Below are 22368 nucleotides of genomic sequence, written 5' to 3' on the forward strand. Positions count from 1 at the left end.
ATGACTCAGAGAGGTCTGTTAGCAGCACTGAGGCTGCACAACACCCACTAGCCTTGTTAAACCAGCCTGCATCTTGTGACAGCTCGTACTTTGCTTCACTTCATGTGTCAAATGAAACGAAAAGTGAGTGCAGCAGTCAGTCTGCTTGACCAGGCTAAACACCCACAGTCCTAAGTTCTGACTCTCAGTGTACTGTATGTCCCTCTGTCCTTTGGTCATCTGTTTTATAATATTTTAAGACTTTGGTGTACTCCACTTGTACTTGAAACGAACAAGTATACTACTGATCATTAAACCACATATTATTCACCATGAAAGGTTCTGTGCTTTCCTTTTATAGACCTATACTTACTACGTAGTTTTCTCTCATTATCACGACAAGTTTTTCCAAGAATACCATTGTAAAAAATAATAGAAACAGTATTCAGAATCCCCATCTTTGCAGGATGGTCCATAGAGGGACGTTTAATGGTTTTGTTTTCTTACAGTCGTCGGTCATTTTATATCCTGGAATGACAGCATGTCAGCTATGTTCAAAATATAAATCAATGATTACTCAGTAGCGGTCCAATTAAGAGACACCTATTTTAGCACTTGCTACCGCAGGGTTTTTGTGATAAACTACCGCTAGAAGACACTAAAGCACCATGTTGCATATGCATTGCGCAATTGTTCTGCCAATACCGTGCCGTGATCTAACTTTCCAATGCCTGCAACTATATGGACTGGCATAGCCCAGCTATGCTGCTTGTGTCTTTGACTTGATCCAGTCAAGGTAGTGGGAGACCCGTGTGTAGACCCCAGGCTTGTTCTTCAACCCACACTGGTCTCCCCAGCTCACGATGCCGTAGATGAAATGGGAGCCCTCCTTGTTACACGTCAGCGGCCCTCCAGAGTCACCCTGTCAGTCACACGGAGTGTTCATTAAACATTTTCAAACCATTCAATACCAAACACACGAAGTAATCTCAATCCAATCGTGTTTCAATCCCCCAAAACGATGCTTTACGTGATATCATACCGTACTCAGTCAGAGTTAGTCTCAAAGCACCTCCCAAACACAGCATTGAGTCTCAATCCACCCCAATCAACTCACTGACCTGGCAGGAATCCACTCCTCCCTGCTGGTAACCGGCACAAAACATGGTGTTGTCTATGGCGCTTCCATAGACTTTGCTGCTTGAGCAGCTCTCCTGGCTGATCAGCAGCACCTGGGCATCCAGTAGGTGGTTGGAGCCGTTGTCAGCTACGGGGGGAGCAGAAGAGTGATAGTGAAGGGAAAATAATAGTTCACACACTGAGGACTTCTAGAAAGTAGAGAAAGAGAACAACAAGTATATAACAGATGATAACAAGCACACACAAAATACCCATGAAATATGATCCGATTCCGTTTGATTGAATTCAGTTACATTTTGATATAACACATGACTAGTGTACATGCACATGATACGAGTAATATAATTAAATAAATATGCTGCGGGCATGATGACAACATAGGTACATGCACACTGTACATGAACATCAGGATGCAGTTGAGCCTGCTCTTACAGTCCTCAGTAGTGCCCCATCCAGAGATGGTGCATTCAGTCCCATCAGTGACTGGGCTATTAGGCAAGCAGGCTGCCTTCACAAACTGGCTCTCTCTGGCACAGCGACCATCTGTGGCTTTCAGCTTCAGCACCGCTTTGGGTCAGAAAGGACATTTATATTATGGTACATCGACTTTGCAGTCACTAAAATATAACAATCAGGGATGGAATTTCATTTCAATTTCAGAACTATTTTATTTGGGATTTCTTCACAGTTACAATGTAAGCAATGATTGAATCATATTGCACGTGATATAAATATAATATAATATGGGAACATGTTTTTTTTAAAGGAGGTAGAAATGTATAGACCCATATAAAATATAAAGTATAAATAGGATCAATTTAATTTATATGCAGTCAATTATATTCAAAAAGGTTACTAAAATTATTATTCCAATTGTTCCTTATTTGAATTGGAGATTGGAGTTTTTCGGTTTTCTTCCTCAATGGACTGAATTGAAATGGAATTGATCCCAACCCCCAATAACAATAAACCATCCTTAAGGAAATCCTGACATGCAAACTACAGTAAACAGAGCTTTGAGAAACAGCAAGTGCATATATCACCTATGTCATTGTAAACAGCTCTGGATGTCTCCTTGTAATTCTCATGCCGTGTGGCTTTCTCCACTGTGATCGTCTGCCCAATGGGCACATCCTTTCCTAGAGTCAGACTCCCAGCCACCACCTGCATCTGGTCCTTTGGATCACTGGTCCAACACAAACACAATGTAGGGTTGCAAAAATCACTTGCGGTGATCCGTGGAATTGATATACAGTGCATTCGGAAAGTATTCAGACCCCTTCACTTTTTTCACATTTTGTTACGTTACAGCCTTATTTTAAAATGGATTAAATTAATTTATTTCCTCAACAACCTACACACAATACCCCGTGAATAGTTTTCTTGAAATTCTTAGCAAATGTATTAAAAATTGAAAACAGAAATACCTTATTTACATAAGTATTCAGAAAATTTGCTATGAGATTCTAAATTTAGCTCAAGTGCATCCTGTTTCCATTGATCATCCTTCAGATGTTTCTACAACTTTATTGGAGTCCACCTGTGGTAAATTAAATTGACTGGACATGATTTGGAAAGGCACATCTGTCTGTATAAGGTCCCACAGTTGACAGTGCATGTTAGATCAAAAACCAAGCCATGAGATTTAAGGAATTGTCCGTAGAGCTCAGAGACAGGATTGTGTCGAGGCACAGATCTCGGAAAGGGTAGCAAAACATTTCTACAGCATTGAAGGTTCCCAAGGACACAGTGGCCTCAATCATTCTAAAATGTAAGATGTTTGGAACCACCAAGACTCTTCCTAGAGCTGGCTGCACGGCCAAACTGAGCAATCGGGGGAGAAGGGCCTTGGTCAGGGAGGTGACCAGGAACCCGATGGTCACTGACAGAGCTCTAGAGTTCCCCTGTGGAGATGGTAGAACCTTCCAGAAGGACAACCAAAAATGCACATGACAGCCAGCTTGCAGTTTGCCAAGAGGCAACTAAAGAACTCTCAGACCATAAGAAACAAGATTCTCTGGTCTGATGAAACCAAGATTGAACTCTTTGGCCTGACAACCAAGCGTCACACTCATCACCTGGCCAATATCACCCCTACGGTGAAGCATGGTGGTGGCAGTATCATTCTAAGGGACTGTTTTTCAGAGGCATGGACTGGGAGACTAATCAGGATTGAGGGAAAGATGAACGGACCAAAGTACAGAGATATCCTTGATGATAACCTGCTCCAGAGCGTTCAGGACCTCAGACTGGGACAAAGGTTCACCTTCCAGTAGGACAACGACCCTAAGCACACAGCCAAGAAAACGCAGGAGTGGCTTCGAGACAAGTCTCTGAATGTCCTTGAGTGCCCAGCCATATCCCGGACTTGAACCCTATCGTACATCTCTGGAGAGACCTGAAAATAGCTGTGCAGTGACGTACAAACTGACAGTACTTGAGAGGATCTGCAGAGAAGAATGGGAGAAACTCCCCAAATACAGGTGTGCCAAGCTGATAGAGTCATACCCGAGAAGACTCGAGGCTGTAATCGATGCCAAAGGTCCTTCAACAAAGTACTGAGTAAATGGTGTGAATACTTATGTAAATGTGCTAGCAGTTTTTGCTTTGTCATTATGGGCTATTGTGTGTAGATTGATTAAGGGAAACAGCTATTTCATCCCATTTTAGAATAACGCTGTAATGTATACACTATGTCATTGGTCTATATTGTATGTATTCATGCGTTGGTCCTTATGGATGCATGTGTATATACAGTACCTTCAGAAAGTATTCACACCCCTGACTTGACTTATTCCACATGTTGTTGTGTTACAGCCTGCATCCCGAGTGGCGCAGTGGTCTAAGGCACTGCATCTCAGTCCAAGACGCATCACTGCAGTCCCTGGTTTGAATGCAGGTTGCATCACATCCGGCTGTGATTGTGAGTCGCATAGGTTGGCACACAATTGGCTCAGCGTCGTCTGGGCTTGGCCGGGGTAGGCCGTCATTGTAAATATGAACCTGTTCTTAACTGACTTTCCGAATTAAATGAAGGTAAAACAAGTGTAAAATGGATTAAATTGAGATGTTGTGTCACTGGCCTACACACAATAGTCCATAATGTAAAAGTGGAATTATGTTTTAGAAATGTTTACAAATTAATTAAAAATGAAAAGCTGAAATGTCTTGAGTCAATAAGTATTCAACCCCTTTGTTAGGGCAAGCCTAAATATGTTCTGGAATAAAAATGTGCTTAACAAGTCACATAATAAGTTGCATGGACTCACTCTGTGTTCAATAATAGTGTTTAACAAGATTTTTGAATAACTGCCTCATCTCTGTACCCCACACAAACAATTATCTGCAAGGTCCCTCAGTCGAGAAGTGAATCTCAAACACAGATTCAACCACAAAGACCAGGGAGGTTTTCCAATGTCTTGCAAAGAAGGGCTGATGGGTAAAGTTATTAATTACACTTCGGATCATGTATAAATGCAACCAGTCACTACAAAGATGCAGGCGTCCTTCCTAACTCAGTTGCCGGAGAGGAAGGAAGCCGCTCAGGGATTTCACTATGAGGCCAATAGTGATGTTAAAACTGTTACAGAGTTTAATGTCTGTGATAGGAGAAGACTGAGGACGGATCAACAACATTGTAGTTACTCCACAATACTAAACTAAATGACAGAATGAAAATAAGGAAGCCTGTACGGAATAAAAATATTCATCAATATTCAAAACATGCATCCTGTTTGCAATAAGGCACTAAAGTAAAACTGCAAAAAAAATGTGACAAAGAAATTAACTTAATGTTATGTATACAAAGTTTTATGTTCGGGACAAATCCAACACAACACATCACGAGAGTACCACTCTTCATATTTCCAAGCATTGTGGTGGTTGTATCATGTTATGGCTATGCTTGTCATTGGCAAGGACTAGGGCGTTTTTTAGGATAAAAATGAATGGAATAGAGCTAAACACAGGCAAATTCCTAGAGGAAAACCTGATTCTGTCTGCTTCCAACAGACACTTGGAGACAAATTCACTTTTCAGCAGGACAATAATCTAAAACACAAGGCTAAATACACACTGGAGTTGCGACATTGAATGTTCCTGTGTGGCCTATTTACAGTTTTGACTTAAATCGGCTTGAAAATGGCTGTCTAGCAATGATCAACAACCAACTTGACAGAGCTTGAAGAATTAAAAAATAATAATGTGCAAATATTGTACAATCCAGGTGTGCAAAACTCTTAGAGACTTACCCATTAAGACTCACAGCTGTAATCGCTGCCAAAGGTGATTCTAACATTTATTGGGTGTGAATACTTCTGTAAATTGGGGTTTTCTGTATTTCATTTTCCATACATTTGCAAACATTTAAAAAAACATGTTTTCACTTTGTCATTATGGGGTAATGTGTGTAGATGGGTGGGTGATTATTTCTTTTTTTGATCCATTTTCAATTTAGGCTGTAACACAACAAAATGTGGAATAAGTCAAGGTGTATGAATACTTTCTGAAGGCACTGCATTATAGTTATACTCACATGCAGTGGCCGGCAGTCAGGGCCCAGCAGCTATCGATGAGCACCGCTCCACAGATGTGCCTGTATGCCTGGCTGGAGCCCTTGGGTCGGACCTGCAGGGACAGCTGCCAGGGCTGGGCTCCAGGGACGGCCTTCAAGCCTCCGTAGATCCTGGTGATGGCCTTCTTCGGCTGGGGCTTTCCACAGCTGGTGAACTGCTTATCAGAGGTGGGGCTAGCTGTGGTCTGTCGTGGGACTCCACTGGGCTTTGGCGCTGTAGGTTTCTCTGGACCTGCTGAGGGTTTGGCCGGTGTTGGTTTAGGCTTGGGTGTTGTGGTAGTAGTTGTAGTAGTGGGTTTGGGACGAGTAGTAGGCTTGGTAGTTGTAGTAGTTGTAGTAGTGGGTTTGGGACGAGTAGTAGGCTTGGTAGTTGTAGTAGTTGTAGTAGTGGGCTTCGGACCAGTCGTAGGCTTGGGACCAGCATCTGTTGTGACCATGGCTGAAAAATTCAGTACAACTTTACTCGTGCTTCTACATCTGCATTGCTTGCTGTTTGGGGTTTTAGGTTGGGTTTCTGTATAGCACTTTGTGACATCGGCTGATGTAATTTGTGAATACATTTGATTGATTTGATTGACTTATCCACGCGGGAGAAACTATTTGGCCTGATGTTCACTTCCTGTACATATAGGCAGCTGTCAGAGATATGATATTTAAGGCTGACCTGTGGGCTTAGCACACTCCCTGACGCCACAGTGATCCCACAGCAGCACCCGCCCTCTTCTTATGAAGCACCATGGCTGAGTGTCACCATCTGGGTTTCTGGACCAGTCAATACACAACAGTAAACAACAGAGTTAAGTATATAAAACTATATGTTTGAGTGTGAGAGAGATAAGTATACACTACCGTTCAACAGTTTGGGGTCACTTAGAAATGTCCTTTTTTTTAAAAAGAAAAGCACATTTTTTGTCCATTAAAATAACATAGAATGTATCAGAAATACAGTGTAGACATTGTTAATGTTGTAAATGACTATTGTAGCTGGAAACGGCAGATTTTTTTATGGAATATCTACATATGCATACAGAGGCCCATTATCAGCAACCATCACTCCTGTGTTCCAATGGCACGTTTAAAAATATATATATGTATATATTTTTTTACCTTTATTTAACTAGGCAAGTCAGTTAAGAGCAAATTCTTATTTTCAATGACGGCCTAGGAACAGTGGGTTAACTGCCTGTTCAGGGGCAGAACGACAGATTTGTACCTTGTCAGCTCTGGGATTTGAACTTGCAACCTTTCGGTTACTAACATGTTGTGTTAGCTAATCCAAGTTTATAATTTTAAAAGGCTAATTGATCATTAGAAAACCCTTTTGCAATTATGTTAGCACAGCTGAAAACTGTTGTGCTGATTTAAAGAAGCAATAAAACTGTCCTTCTTTAGACTAGTTGAGTATCTGGAGCATCAGCATTTGTGGGTTCGATTACAGGCTCAAAATGGCCAGAAACAAAGGTGTTCTTCTGAAACACGTCAGTCTATTTCTTGTTCTGAGACTGAAGATCTTGTACAATGCTGTGCATTACTCCCTTCACAGAACAGTGCAAACTGGCTCTAACCAGAATAGAAAGAGGAGTGTGAGGCCCCGGTGCACAACTGACCAAGAGGACAAGTAGTTTGAGAAACAGACGCCTCACAAGTCCTCAACTGACAGCTTCATGAAATAGTACCCGCAAAACACCAGTCTCAACATCAACAGTGAAGAGGCGACTCCGGGATGCTGGCCTTCTAGGCAGAGTTCCTTTGTCCAGTGTCTGTGTTATTTTGCCCATCTTAATCTTATCTTTTTATTGGCCAGTCTGAGATATGGCTTTTTCTTTGCAACTCTGCCTAGAAGGCCAGCATCCCGGAGTCACATTCTATACCGATCTTATCTAAAAGGATAAACTGATCCTACATCATCACTCATACTCTGAGACTCAATGTGAATATGGGCCCACACCTGCAGAAGTTATGAGGGCCTAGTCCATCGTCATCCTCAAAGTCATTGAAGGGATCAGAGCCTTTCTCCAGGATGAAATGGGAGTTCCAGTAGAGACATTCCTCTCCATCATCTGTCTCACTCACGTTGCCGCGATATGACTCCCCGTCATCCTTGAGCTTGTAACAGTCATCTGGGCCTAGTCAAGATTATGACATTTACATCCAGTCAGTAAATCAGGAACGGTTTGACCATTCTATTTAAATTCTGTCAATTCAGTAAACTGAAATTCCAATTCCATTTTTTTCAACAAATGTTGGTTTAGTTCCTGAAATAGATGTGAACCCAACTCTGTTGGCTGACTGAAGAGCTGGAATGTACTGTATTTATTTACCAACATTACAGAAACGTCCACTGAAGCCTTCTGGGCAGAGGCAGTCAAAGTCCATGCCATCCTTGACGCACAAGCCTCCATTCTTACAGGGGTTAGGCTGACACACCGCAACTGGAAGAGAGATGTGATTACAGAAACATCCTGCTTAGCTTAAAATGACCAAGATATTCCACAGTACACATTGCTATTTTCTCACATTACCCCAAAAAAACGAAAGAGGATAATAATTTGATAAATGAGTGAGGCAAGAGGTCAGGAGGGCTCTCACGTGATTTGCAGTCTGGGGGCAGGAAGGGCTGCTTGCACTTGCACGCGTAGAAAGGTGGTTTAGAGGTCAACACGCACTCGCCACGGCCACACGTGCCCCTATTACACCTTTTGGGCCCTGTAAGAACCATTCAGATTCACATCAGTTTATTTCTCACTACATCTGACTGTATCCGCAAGGCAAATGTGGCATAATCTTTGTCATAAATCATTTTTGGTGTAAAAACTATTTAATATCTACTATACAAGCCAAGAACTAAAGTACAAAGCTTTTTCAATTCATGTAGCCTCAGTTCCCTTTCCTACCTTTCTGGCACTTCTTGCCCTTGAATGGCTTGGGGCAGTCACATTTGAACCTTCTCTTTCCCTTCTCCTCACACACACCGTTATTGAGGCAAGGGTTTGGGTTGCATTGGCCTGCAATATGAACAAGACAAGGGGAGGAGGACGACGTTTACATGAGCAGTTTCAAACAGTGATTGATTTTAGACTCAGCATCGACTTTAGGCTCTTGTATCCTCACAATTGTATGTCGTAGGACATATCTACAGTGCAAACAACTTTGTTGTTGTTTTGACAGTAATATACAATAAAACTAACAGTAAAGTAACATATTCATTATTTACAGTTAATTGCTGTAAATGGCAATGCACTCTGGGGGATTCTAGGTGTAAACAGTAAATTATACTGTAAATCCCAAAGAAATGTTGGTTCAACAGTACATTACTGTAACTGCATAGCATTATGGGATTGGCAACTTGCAACTTTTTCAAACAATTCTGAGTGATAGGATTGAGAGACATCAAGGTCTGAAGTGAACCAACCAAACAAGGTGTATACAACATTTATATGATTTACACATTTAATTACACCGAATATTACAGTGTAATGAAAACATTACATTTTTACAGTACGGTAAATTTGTAGATTTATCAACAGTAAAATACTTTGACGCATTATACTGCACCATACTGTAAATGATTGTGCATTGTGGGAAAATATTGTGGGCCGGGAAATAATTGCTGTATTTTGAATGGTACTGTAATTCCACCCCACATAATACAGTACCGTAACATATTTTTGGAGTACCAAAAATCCTTTGACCACTAGTGGTTGCGTGGTATAGTTTTTCTGGTTCATGAACATATTCTGTAGCGTCAATTGTAAGAGGCTACATTTGTGCCACCTTAACTGCTGTACCAATTTCACTGATGTGTGGTAGTAGTGCCCCAACAATTAAATGTGCATAGGGGAAAGATCTCAGTGGCAGCAAGTCTCAAACCTTTAATGGTTGAGTATTTGACATGTCCTCTGGTCTGTTTTGCCATGTATTCACTACTAGTTTGGAAGCCGTTGTTTAGTCCTCTAGAAGTGCAATTGATAGAAAAGACCAAACAAGACTTCCAAACTGGCATTCATTGATATGCTGTAATATGTAAACACATTGCCAATCGCATACAATTACGGTAATATACTGTAAAATGCAAACCCCATCTCCTCTAAATTATTTTAATTTGTTCATTTATTCATTTTAATTACTGTTAAAAGATTACAGTAATGCACTGTACAGCTGTTTTATGGTAACTTACATGCAGCCAGTTGCCTGCAAGTTAGCATTAAAACAACAATATAAAATATCCCAATATCAGTATTGGATACTGTAAAATACAGTACGGTAACATACTGTACCTTTTTTTACAGTAACCTTCAGGCAACTGGCTGCCTTTAAGTTACGGTTAAAACAGCAGGAAAGGTTTTAGAATGTAGTGCATGTCATAAGACAATTTCTTCTTCATATCTCACCATCTGGTTCTTGGAGTTCATAAAGCCAGTCAGGTTCATCACTATCGTCCTCACCTGGTTCATCTACGATCTCAAAGAATGGGTCTAGAGCGGAGATACACTGTCAAATATTGTAGTGTTACATGGTCTAGCTCTCCCTCTCTCTCTTCCCCTCTCTCTCTATGTCTGTGTGTGAAAGCATATTGTGAAAGCCTACACTATTGTGCATTATGAATAAATAATATGAATAAATATGAATAATAATAATATATGAATTTAAAAAAATGCTTACCCTTCAGAATATCCTCATGTCTTCTGTACTTTCTTTCAGTTTTTTTGGTGTGTTTTTCCTGTTTCTGATGTTTTCCATGCTTCTCTTGTTTATGTAACTGAATAAAAGATGTCATCATTCTTCTTTCAACCAAGTAACATTATGGACACTAGTAGCATTTACTACATTTGTGTTTTACCAGTGCAACAGTAGGCCTAATGCCAGCATTTACATTACATTTAAGTCATTTAGCAGACGCTCTTATCCAGAGCGACTTACAAGTTGGTGCATTCACCTTATGATATCCAGTGGAACAACCACTTTACAATAGTGCATCTAACTCTTTTTTCTCTTTTTTCCAGCACTCATGCGATATTTGCCAAACTGCAAAACGTGTAAACAATCATTTCATCTAGGAATTATATTGACAACACATCTTTTATATTTTATTAAACACAGCAAAATAAACAATTAAACAACCGGAAAAATGTTGTAAGGGAGAGCAAACACATTCGACAGGCATCTACTCTAAACCTGCAACCGAGTCTATCACCCTATTATTCCTGATATTTACTGCAAAAGAAAATCAAATGAGTCGAATACCTACTTGAACAGGTAGAATGAGCAATACAAGGAAGAGGCAGAAGAAAAGAGGCTTGGAGTTCATGATGGCAGTGATTGTGTGCGGCGAGAAGAGAAATTCTGTCAGATCACCCACATCATTTCCCAACCGTTTGTGTAGGAAGACTAACCTTTGTATGTACAAAGTGCTTTGGCATCTAGGTCTCTCACCGCACACTACCGTTCTATTGACTAAGGGGGTGTCAGTCAGAGGTTTTTTTTCTTCATTTAAAGAGAGCTTACCTTAAAACACATGTAATAAACAAACATACACATTATCTGCAACTCTAACGGTAAGTAATAGTAAAAATTTGGGGAAAAACAGCAATTGTCTGCTGAGGGGATAATTTAAAAGAAAACAGGATCAAACATTCAGTGCAGGTGACACTGAACTAGATTTATTTGTGAAAATATAGTTAGCACATAGGACTAGTCATTTACCATTGGAGCTCAGAGATCCTATTTACAAAGAGAGATTGTTTTTTGTTTGGAGTGTAGACTTTGGATTCACCTCACATGTTAGCTGTGTAGGCTACTCTCCAGGGGCATGAAGTGTATTTTAGGCCAAATCTTCCTTCCGATAGCTAAAAACACGAATACTTTTGTTAGAAAGATATGGACGTCTCTAAAACTGGAACCACAATCAATTTAAAAGGATCAGTCATTAATAGATTACAGAATGCATATTTAAGTACTTGTATAGATAAAAGAGCAGCAACATGAGAAATTGTCAAATAACATCGCTGACTAAATGCTGATGATCCAATGATAAAGCCTTTAAGAGTCAGTAGGAGCATCATAAAGAGCAGAGTCAGCATTCCTGGGCATTCTGGAAATCACGAGGAGAAATCCTTCTGGAAAGCACTAAGAGGTGGAGGTGCGTTACAGATCACAATGGGTTTGGTGTTTGTACCATTGTGATCGTGACCTGAGCACAACGCCAGGTGGAGACAGTCCCTGAAAGCCCCTGCGCAGAACGAGAACAGAGGGGTCATACTGTCCGCCCCCAGGAAAGACACCAGGCCCGCTGGGAAACTACATAGCACCCCAATACGGCTGAAGTGTTTTGTGACAGGCAGCTGGTGGGGCACACCACTGTGCCAGGCTGTGTACTCCCCATCAAAGAACTCCACGGCCCAGGAGTCAGAGCCGCGGCCCAGCCAGCAGTCCTCAGCGCGGCCCTTGCGGGAGATGGTGGGGTAGGTGAGGCCCAGCTCCCAGTACGTCTTACCAGCCACGTCTATCTCCCAGTAGTGACGCCCAGAGCTGAAGCCCTGCAGGCTGATCACGTTGAGGGTGGTGTCAAAGCGGCCCGGGAGCTCTGGTAGTTCCTGCCAGGTGTCTGTGTAGGTGGCACTGTCACCGCGCGGGGAAATTATCAGCTTAGGGTGCGCTGTATCTGGGTCCAGGGAAACCTCTGTGGAATCTGGGGATAGATGTGTATTTTTACCATGAGAAATGACTATATTTAAAATAAAATATTCTCACTGGCTGGGTGTGGCAAGCCATAACCGCTTTGTGCAGATAAAAATTTGAAATCACAGAGTTTTAGGTTTTAAAATCAAATCAGATTTTGCCACATGGGTCGAATACAACGTGTGTAGACTTTATAGTGAAAACCTTGTTTAATAGCCCTTCCCATCGATGCAGAGTTTAAAAATAATAATACAAAGAGAAATAGTAACACGAGGAATAAAATACACAAGAATGGATCTATATACAGGGAGTACCAGTACTAGATCAATGTGCAGGGTTACGAGGTATTTGAGGTAGATATGTACAGTGCCTTCGGAAAGGATTCAGACCCCTGGACCTTTTCCACATTTTGTTGTGTTACAGCCTGAATTGAAAATAGATTAAATTGAGATTTTGTGTCACTGGCCTACACACAATACCACATTATGTCAAAGTGGAATTATGTTTTTAGACATTTAGAAAATGAAAAGCTGAAATGTCATGAGTCAATAAGTATTCAACCCCTTTGTTAGGGCAAGCCTAAATAAGTTCTGGAGTAAACATTTGCTCAACAAGTCACATAATAAGTTCCATGGACTCCATGGACTGTGCAATAACAGTGTTTAACATGATTTTTGAATGACGACCTCATCTCTGTAACCCACACGTACAATTAATTATCTGCAAGGTCCCTCAGTCGAGCAGTGAATTTCAAACACAGATTCAACCACAAAGACCAGGCTTTCCAATGCCTCGCAAAGAAGGGGAGCTAGTGGGAGCTTGGCCCCAGTGATGTGCTGGGCTGTCCGCACCACCCTATGTAGCACTTGGCAGTGCACTTGACATACCAAGCTGTGATGCAGCCAGTCAAGACACTCTTGATGGTGCAGCTGTATAACTTTTTGGGGATCTGAGGGCCCATGCCAACTCTTTTCAGCCTGTTATGCTCTCTTCTTGACTGTGCGAGTGTGTGTGGACCATGTTAAGTCCTTAGTGATGTGGACACCAAGAACTTGAACCTCTTGACCAGCCCTGTCAATGTGAACGGGGATGTGCTCTCCCCTCTTTCTCCTGTAGTCCACAACCAGCTTCTTGGTCTTACTGACGTTGAGGGAGAGGTTGTGCTGGCACCACACTGCCAAGTCTCTTACATCCTCCCTGTAGGCTGTCTCATCGCCTTCGGTGATCACTGTTGTGTCATCAGAAAACTTGATGATGGAGTCATGCGTGGCCAATCAGTCGTGGGTGAACAGGGAGTACAGGAGGGGACTAAGCACACAACCCTGAGGGGACACCCTGTTCAGGGTCAGCGTGGTGGAGGTGTTGTTGCCTACCCTTACCACCTGAGGGTGACCCTTCAGGAAATCCAGGATCCAGTTGCAGAGGGAGGTGTTCAGTTCCAGGGTCCCCAGATTGATGAGCTTGGAGGGAACTATGGTGTGGACGCTGAGCTGTATGACAGCATTCTAACATAGTTATTTCCCCTCTTGTCCAGGTGGGAGAGGGCAGTGTGAAGTACAATTCAGTTTGAGTTTTTAGGTGCAAAAACATGCTGCATGTTAAAATGGCTTACCCACACATATAGATGTAACAAATGTATCTATAATGAAATAACTCTGACAGACCTCTGGGTGTAAAAAAGGACCTGTCTATCTCGCTTCAAGTTGTAATTGACATCACATCTTGAGAATGAAATCATTAAAAATGAAAAGACTTCATGGAATACTAAGGGAACTCACAGCTCTTGATGAGTCTCTTGGTGATGGGGGTCTGGGAACGTATGAGTAGCAGCATGTTGTTGGTGAGGCTGAGGATCTGGTCAGCTTTAGGCTCATCCAAGTTCACTTTGCTGGGATCTGTCCTGCTCAGCAGATCTATCACTCTGGGTGCGAGAGGACAGACATCAATATTTACTGCAGGAGCCATCACATGAACAGTGACAGTTCAGTATCAATAATGATGATTGAAAACAAAATAGTCAATAAAATGTTTTCTTCAAAAAGATTTGTATCTGATTTGCATGTGGTATAAGGAACAAAACACGTATCTGGATCAAATGACATACCTGCCAACTATCTCAGTGTCCTGGAGAAGATGGGGAGGAAATAAAGATAGTGACAATGAATAGGCAGTTCACATTCATGTACATCCATCATCAATATGTTACATCCATCATCAATATCCATTGAATGAGTTCATGTTAAATAGAACTGAAGAGCCAAATCACCAGTGAATAGGGCAGTAGAATGTCCTTCTGGGCCAGCTCAGCTGTGAGCCTGGCCAGATCCTGCTCTATCTCCTGAATGATGGTGCAGTTCTTCTCCATCAGGTCCTCCAGGGCTGTGACTGTAGCTCTCTCCTCCATCTCCAGGTGGGTTAGAGTCATCGCCAGGTCCTCATCCAGAACCCTCTGGATGTCTTCATACTTCTTCCTTATACTCTCCCTCATTGCTGATGACTTTTTCTGGTTGGGTGACACAGACTCAATCAGTGTGAAAGTCATTGCAACACATCCCATCTTAGAGCTTCGTATGCTACCATGTTTTGAGCGTTCTTCAGCACAAATAGACACCATTGAAATCTAGATATGAGATGTGACCACAGAAATAGGAAACAACACTTCATTTTAAGGGATCCTTACATGGGTAATTACACTGTGACAAGCATTGAAGTTAATTGTAATAACTCACAGTTACACTGTAATATCAACAGGTCATCAATTGCATTGAGGTGTAACACCGAATGCATGTTACAATGCTTGTTACAAATGGTCAAGTTTTCACAAACTTCACCAGTGTTTTGTTTCTTCTCAGCTTCATCCGATTCAGTAATAACTATCACAAGGGTATAATCTCTTGTGGACACATGCGCTGGGTGTCCCGAGATGACATAAACTCTGATTTCCTTTCTGTGAATGCACACTCTTCAAAATGTCCACTCAATATTGTTGCTAGCACTTGCCCCCAAAAAGTGTACCATCTCAGTCAACTTGGTTGAGTTTACAAAACAGATAAGATAGAGGTCAACCTCACTGACTGGGGTCTACCATACGGGTGTCATCCTCAAGTGGGTGTCATCCTCAAGTGGAATAATAAACACACAAGTACATGTAAAAGTACAATGTAATTACTAGGTGTTACACAGGATTACTAGGTGTTACACAGGATTTAGCTAGTTAAAATTAAGTGTATCTTGAGGGGTACTTACTTGTAAATAATGTGTACTTACAGTGCATTCGGAAAGTATTCAGACAGCTTGACTTTTCCCACATTTTGCTACGTTACAGCCTTATTCTAAATAGATGTATTTCCTCATCAATCTACACACAATACCCCATAATTACAAAGCGAAAACAGGTTTTTAGAAATGTCTACAAATTTGTACAAAATTAAATATAAAAAATTACCTTATTCACATAAGTATTCAGACCCTTTGCTATGAGACTCGAAATTGAGCTCAGGTGCATCCTGTTCCCATTGATCATCCTTGAGATGTTTCTACAACTTGATTGGAGTCCACCTGTGCTAAATTCAATTGATTGGACATGATTTGGAAAGGCACACCTGTCTATATAAGGTCCCACAGTTGACAGTGCATGTCAGAGCAAAAACCAAGCCATGAGGTCGAAGGATTTGTCAGCTAAGCTATAGGACTGTTTTGCTAGTACAGACTGGAATATGTTCCGGGATTCTTCTGATGGCATTGAGGAGTACACCACATCAGTCACTGGCTTCATCAATAAGTGCATCGATAACGTCGTCCCCACAGTGACCGTACGAACATACCCCAATCATAAATCATGGATTACAGGCAACAGCCGCACTGAGCTAAAGGATAGAAGTGGAACTCTAACCCGGGCGCAAAGAAGAAATCCCACTATGACCTCCGACGAACCATCAAACAGGCAAAGCGTCAATACAGGACTAAGATTGAATGGTACTACACCGGCTCCGATGCTCGTCGGATGTGGCAGGGCTTGCAAACTATTACGGAGTACAAAGGCAAGCACAGCCGCGAGCTGCCCAGTTACACGAACCTACCAGGCGAGCTAAATAACTAAATAGCTTTGAGGCAAGCAACACTGAAGCCTGCATGAGAGCATCAGCTGTTCCGGATGACTGTGTGATCACGCCCTCCGTAGCCGATGTGAGTAAGACCTTTAAACAGGTCAACATTCACAAGGCCACAGGGCCAGACGGATTACCAGGACGTGTACTCCGAGCATGCGCTGACCAACTGGCAAGTGTTTTCACTAACATTTTAAACCTGTCCCTGACCGAGTCTGTAATACCAACATGTTTCAAGCAGACCACCATAGTCCCTGTGCCAAAGAACACCAAGGTAACCTGCCTAAATGACTACCGTCTCGTAGCACTCACGTCTGTAGCCATGAAGTGCTTTGAAAAGCTGGTCATGGCTCACATCAACACTATTATCCTATAAACCCGAGACCCACTCCGATTTGCATACCGCCCCAACAGATCCGCTGATGATGCAATCTCAATTGCACTCCACACTACCCTTTCCCACCTAGACAAAAGGAACACCTACGTGAGAATGCTATTAATTGACTACAGCTCAGCATTAAACCATAGTGCCCTCAAAGCTCATCACTAAACTAAGGACTAGGGGACTAAACACCTCCCTCTACAACTGGATCCTGGACTTCCTGACCATGGTGATAAGGGTAGGTAACAACACATCTGCCATGTTGATCCTCAACACAGGGGCCCCTCAGGGGTGAGTGCTCAGTCCCCTCCTGTACTCCCTGTTTACCCATGACTGCATGTTCAAGTACGACTCCAACACCATCATTAAGTTTGCCGACAACACAACATTTGTAGGCCTGATCACTGACAACGATGAGACAGCCTATAGCGGGGTGGTCAAAGACCTGGCAGTGTGGTGCCAGGATAACAACTTCTCCCTCAAAGTGATCAAGACAAATGAGATGATTGTGAACTACAGAAAAAGGAAGACAGAGTACGCCCCATTCTCCTTGACGGGGCTGTAGTGGAGCAGTTTGAGAGTTTCAAGTTCCTTGGTGTCCACATCACAAACAAATTATCATGGTCCAAACACACCAAGACAGTCGTGAAGTTCTACAGCTGCACCATCGAGCGCATCCTGACTTGTTACATCACCACCTGGTATGGCAACTGCTCAGCCTCCGACCGCAAGGCAATATACAAAGGGTAGTAAGTACGGCCCAGTACCTCACTGGGGCCAAACTTCCTGCCATCCAGGACCTCTATACCAGGCGGTGTCAGAGGGATGCCCAAAAAATTGCCATGTACTCCAGCCACCCTAATCGTAGACTGTTCTCTCCGCAGAGAGAACCGGAGTGCCAAGTCTAGGTCAAAAAGGCTTCTTAATAGCTTCTACCCCTTCTAGTTAATCAAATGGCTACCCGAACTATTTGCATTGTCCCCAGCCACCCCCGATTTTTACGCTGCTGCTACTCTCTGTTTATTTGCCATGCATGGTCACTTCACCTCTACCTAGATGTACACATTACGTCAATTACCTCGATTAACCGGTGCCCCCGCACATTGACTCTGTACCGGAGCCCCATGTATATAGCCACGCTGCTGTTATTTTATAGTTGCTCCTTAATTATTTGTGATATTTCTTCTTCTTTTATCTTCAAACTGCATTGTCAGTTAAGGGCTTGTAAGTAAGCGTTTCACTGTAAGGTCTACTACACGTGTTGTATTCGGCGCATGTGACAAATAAAATGTGATTTGATTTGATTTGATTAGAACTCCGAGACAGGATTGTGTCGAGGCACAGATCTGGGGAAGGGTACCAAAACAAATTCTGCAGCATTGAAGGTTCCCAAGAACCCAGTGGCCTCCATCATTCTTAAATAGAAGAAGTTTGGAACCACCAAGACTCTTCGTAGAGCTGGCCGCCGGGCCAAACTGAGCAATCGGGGGAGAAGGGCCTTGGTCAGGGAGGTGACCGAGAACCCGATGGTCACTCTGACAGAGCTCCAGAGTTCCTTTGTGGAGATGGGAGAACCTTCCAGAAGGACAACCATCTCTGCAGCACTCCACCAATCAGGCCTTTATGGTGGAGTGGTCAGACGGAAGCCACTCCTCAGTAAAAGGCACATGACAGCCCGTATGGAGTTTGCCAAAAAGGCACCCAAAGTACTCTCAGACCATGAGAAACCAGATTCTCTGGTCTGATGAAACCAAGATTGAACTCTTTGGCCTGAATGTCAAGCTTCACGTCTGGAGGACACTTGACACCATTCCTACGGTGAAGCATGGTGGTGAAAGCATCATGCTGGATGTTTTTCAGTGGCAGGGACTGGGAGACTTGTCCGGATTGAGGGAAAGATGAACAGAGCAAAGTACAGAGAGATCCTTGATGAAAACCTGCTCCAGAGCGCTCAGTACCTCAGACTGGGATGAAGGTTCACCTTCCAACAGGACAACGACCCTAAGCACACAGCCAAGACAACGCAGGAGTGGCTTTGGAACAAGTCTCTGAATGTCCTTGAGTGGCCCAGCCGGAGCCTGGACTTGTACCTGATCGAACATCTCTGGAGAGACCTGAAGACATCTTTGTAGCGACGCTCCCCATCTACCCTGACAGAGCTTGAGAGGATCTGCAGAGAAGAATGGGAGAAACTCCCCAAATACAGGTGTGCCAAGCTTGTAGCGTCACACCCAAGAAGTCTCGAGGCTGTAATCGCTGCCAAAGGTGCTTCAACAAAGTATTGAGTAAAGGGTCTGAATTCTTACATAAATGTGATATTTCAGTTTTTTATTTTTAATACATTTGCAAACATTTCTAAAAACCTGTTTTTGCTTTGTCATTATTTGGTATTGTGTTTGGATTGATGAGGAAAACAAAACAATTGAATCAATTTTATAATTAGGCTGTAATGTAACAACATGTGGAAAAAGTCAAGGGGTCTGAATACTTTCTGAATGCTCTGTATATAGTGTATGACCTATCCTGTAAACCCTGACCCTTATTATAAGGCTTCCGGAAGCACCATCCAAGTGGGAGGACAACCGCACTAGTACAACACAGAGTACATGTAATATATGCGTAAGTATAATGTTATTACTAGGTGTTCCACAGGATTTAGCTAGTTAAAATACAGTGTATCTTGAGGAGTACTTAGTGTAATTAATGTATACTTATTTTACATTACCTTGCCTTAGTTTTAAAGTTTCTGGAAGCACCATCCAAGTGAGAAAATAAACATACTAGTACCCCACAGAGCACATGTAATATCTGCATACGTACTTTGTAATTACTAGGTGATACACGGGATTTAGCTAGTTAAAATGAAGTGTATCTTGAGGGGTACACAAAGTATGTCACCCATCCTGACAATCTTATCGTTAGCTTCTGAAAGCACCATCCAAGTGAAAAAAACAACAAATACACCACAGAGTACATATACTGTATGTAATATCTGCATAGGTACAAGGTCATTGCTAGTTGTAACATAGGATTTAGCTATATAAGAATAAGTGTAACTTTAGTAATTATCTATGAGCAATTTCTGTATAATTACTGACTACTCATTACCAAGTGAAAAAAATTACAAACAAAACGTAAAAAGACCTTACATTTCTTACAAAATAACGAGGATTTTTAGATTAATAATTTGATTAATTTGATTAAACAAAGATATAGGCCTACTCAATAACATAAAACATTCTAGTGGTGGTGAGTAGTAGCCTATATAGCTAATTTAGAAAAATAGGAGTGTATTTATCCCTGTGTTTCCTGTCTCTCTGTGCCAGTTCGTCTTGTATGTTTTCCCATACTCCTTTTTGCTATTCTCCTTTTTCTAGTCCTCTCGGTTTTGACCCTTGCCTGTTTCTGTACTCTGTACCCACCTGCCTTGACCATTTTCCCTGCCTTGACCACAAGCCTGTTTGCTACTCTATACCTCCTGAACTCTGATCTGATTTTGACCTTTTTGCCTGTCCACGACCATTCTCTTGCCTACTCCTTTTTGGATTATTAAACATCTTAATAGACTTTCAATTTGTCAAGCACGAATGACTATCTCACCATTTTAACCATAACTGTTTATTCATGTGTCTAAAAATGTTTGGTTAAAATAATTTACCAATTGTCAAATACACCATTAATTGACTTAACAATTGAAAGTAATGTGAACTTGTTTTTGTAATGTGAACTCGTTTTTGCCATTTGGCCTACAGACTACAGAGCCCTTTATTGCGGAGTTGTGTCAGTCAATGAGGTGGTCGGGTTTTAAATTAGCTAACTTATCACATGGTTTGTGCAGGCTGAAATATAGTGCTTTGGGATATTTGATTGGGATGCTATCGGAAACGTTAAGATTTGTAACAAGCATGGTAACAAGCATTCATTGTTACACCTCTGTAATTACAGACTGTTTTACCACCAGTTACATGTTGTTATTACAGTTGAACTATGTAGTATTACAATTAATTACAATACTTGTTACATACTTGTTACAAGGACACCTTAAAAGGAAGTGTTACCAAATATAATTACTAGAAGGGCCAAAGCCCCTCAGACCCCAACAATTTGACTGGAACACTCATGTGTGCATTTAATATGACTGACATGGTATTGTGATGCGTAGGACCTCTGTTCACAAAGACGAATCCCCATGCTGTTAGTTTACTTACAGCGATTTCAGTTTGCTTTGTGCTTAATTTCTTCATTCGGAACTTCACCGCTTCTCTTTGCCTCTTCAGACATTCCTGGTGCTTCAACAGCATCTCCTGGGGAGAGAAGGTTTCAGAAATACAACAAAAAAAAAGAGCCAAGATGGATTCCACCAAATTCTCTCTTTTGAAGCACAGTAGCACACACCTGATCCTGGGTCTTCATCTCCATGGTCTTACTCTAAGCGAGGTGATCAGTTATACCGGTGACGAAGAGCTCGGCTAATGATGCTGCCAAGTGAAGTTGTAATAAGCCAAAGACTTTTAGTCCTGTGTCAGTTAGTCTTGAATCAGTATAGACTACTCTCATTCACGTCCAGCTCTGGTGTCTGTCTGCATGTGTCCCTCTTTCTCTCTTTATAGAATGGCCTGTCTCATACATACCATACCTCTGTAGCAGCAGAGTGATTTAAGACACAGGCACCTGGCCCTCTTTAACAATCCCATGCCTCCCTAGGTCAAGTGCCAGAGCATAGTGGATAGTGTTGTGTCCGTATAAATAGAATCACTAGAACAGATATGGCCCATTCATTGAGCCAGATTGGGTTGTACCCGTGAGGGTGCTATGAAATTGCTGTGGTCTGAGGGGATTATCCATTCTAGTCATTCTATTTCTATGGTTATGTCAGTGGGCCCCTTTTTCTCTGCCTTGGAAAGTATTCACCTTGAGCTGTCTGTCCAACTCACTCAAACACACTCTCCTGTAAATTACTCCAGACAGACCATGCAGGTCATCAGGCATCTGTCTTCTAGGCTCCAGTGTCATTGTTGTAGCCCTTTTCCATTATTCTAGCTTCGGATTGGTCAACCTTTGCCAATGGAAATCACTAGACCACAATGTGACATCCATCCTGATGTCACAGCTCTCCATTGACCATGCTATTTAGTCCAGGACTAGGGTTAATCTGTGTCCGGGAAACCAACCCTATACGTACTGTATAACATTGAATATACTTGTGTAAATTGATCCCTGGCAAATGACTGTAAATAATATGTTTACATTGATGGTATGAGGCGCTGTAAGCAGGCTATAAGCTAACAGAGGTTTTCTATCCAGTTTGATACACAGATAGTCTTTAGCAACACTGTATTTCCTCCATTCATACTTTGATTGATAGCATACTTTAAAACTATAGGCCTTCTATGAGCCTGGGTGTGTGTGCATCTGTATGTGCGTGTTTGAGAGAGAGACAGACAGACAGATCCATGGGTGTCTGCCTCTTTATTGCCTCTTTAAGTCCAGGAAGTCAACGGAGTACACTA

General features: G+C 42.0%; 2 protein-coding genes across 3 annotated transcripts; both read right to left on the reverse strand.

Moving 5' to 3' along the window:
- Positions 1-423: 423 nt before the first annotated feature.
- On the reverse strand, positions 424-11074 carry habp2 (hyaluronan binding protein 2). Of its 2 annotated transcripts, none has more exons than XM_071380003.1 (13): positions 10941-11074; positions 10355-10451; positions 10084-10167; positions 8587-8697; positions 8282-8398; positions 8014-8124; positions 7641-7818; positions 6357-6454; positions 5654-6116; positions 2163-2305; positions 1552-1686; positions 1101-1246; positions 424-901 (listed from the first exon to the last, which is right to left on the reverse strand). In XM_071380003.1, exons 1-13 carry the CDS (start codon positions 10998-11000, stop codon positions 740-742), a joined length of 1905 nt encoding a protein of 634 aa, XP_071236104.1. In that variant the 5' UTR covers positions 11001-11074; the 3' UTR covers positions 424-739. The 2 variants fall into 2 exon arrangements, with proteins under 2 accessions (XP_071236104.1, XP_071236103.1); XM_071380002.1 differs by having other exon boundaries at positions 5654-6131.
- On the reverse strand, positions 10938-22285 carry LOC139562339 (E3 ubiquitin-protein ligase TRIM39-like). Its single transcript, XM_071380004.1, has 6 exons — positions 21254-22285; positions 21067-21162; positions 14637-14873; positions 14475-14494; positions 14149-14291; positions 10938-12380 (listed from the first exon to the last, which is right to left on the reverse strand). Exons 1-6 carry the CDS (start codon positions 21275-21277, stop codon positions 11791-11793), a joined length of 1110 nt encoding a protein of 369 aa, XP_071236105.1. The 5' UTR covers positions 21278-22285; the 3' UTR covers positions 10938-11790.
- Positions 22286-22368: the final 83 nt, after the last annotated feature.

This window comes from Salvelinus alpinus, chromosome 32, assembly GCF_045679555.1.
Source record: "Salvelinus alpinus chromosome 32, SLU_Salpinus.1, whole genome shotgun sequence".
Lineage (NCBI taxonomy): Eukaryota > Metazoa > Chordata > Actinopteri > Salmoniformes > Salmonidae > Salvelinus > Salvelinus alpinus.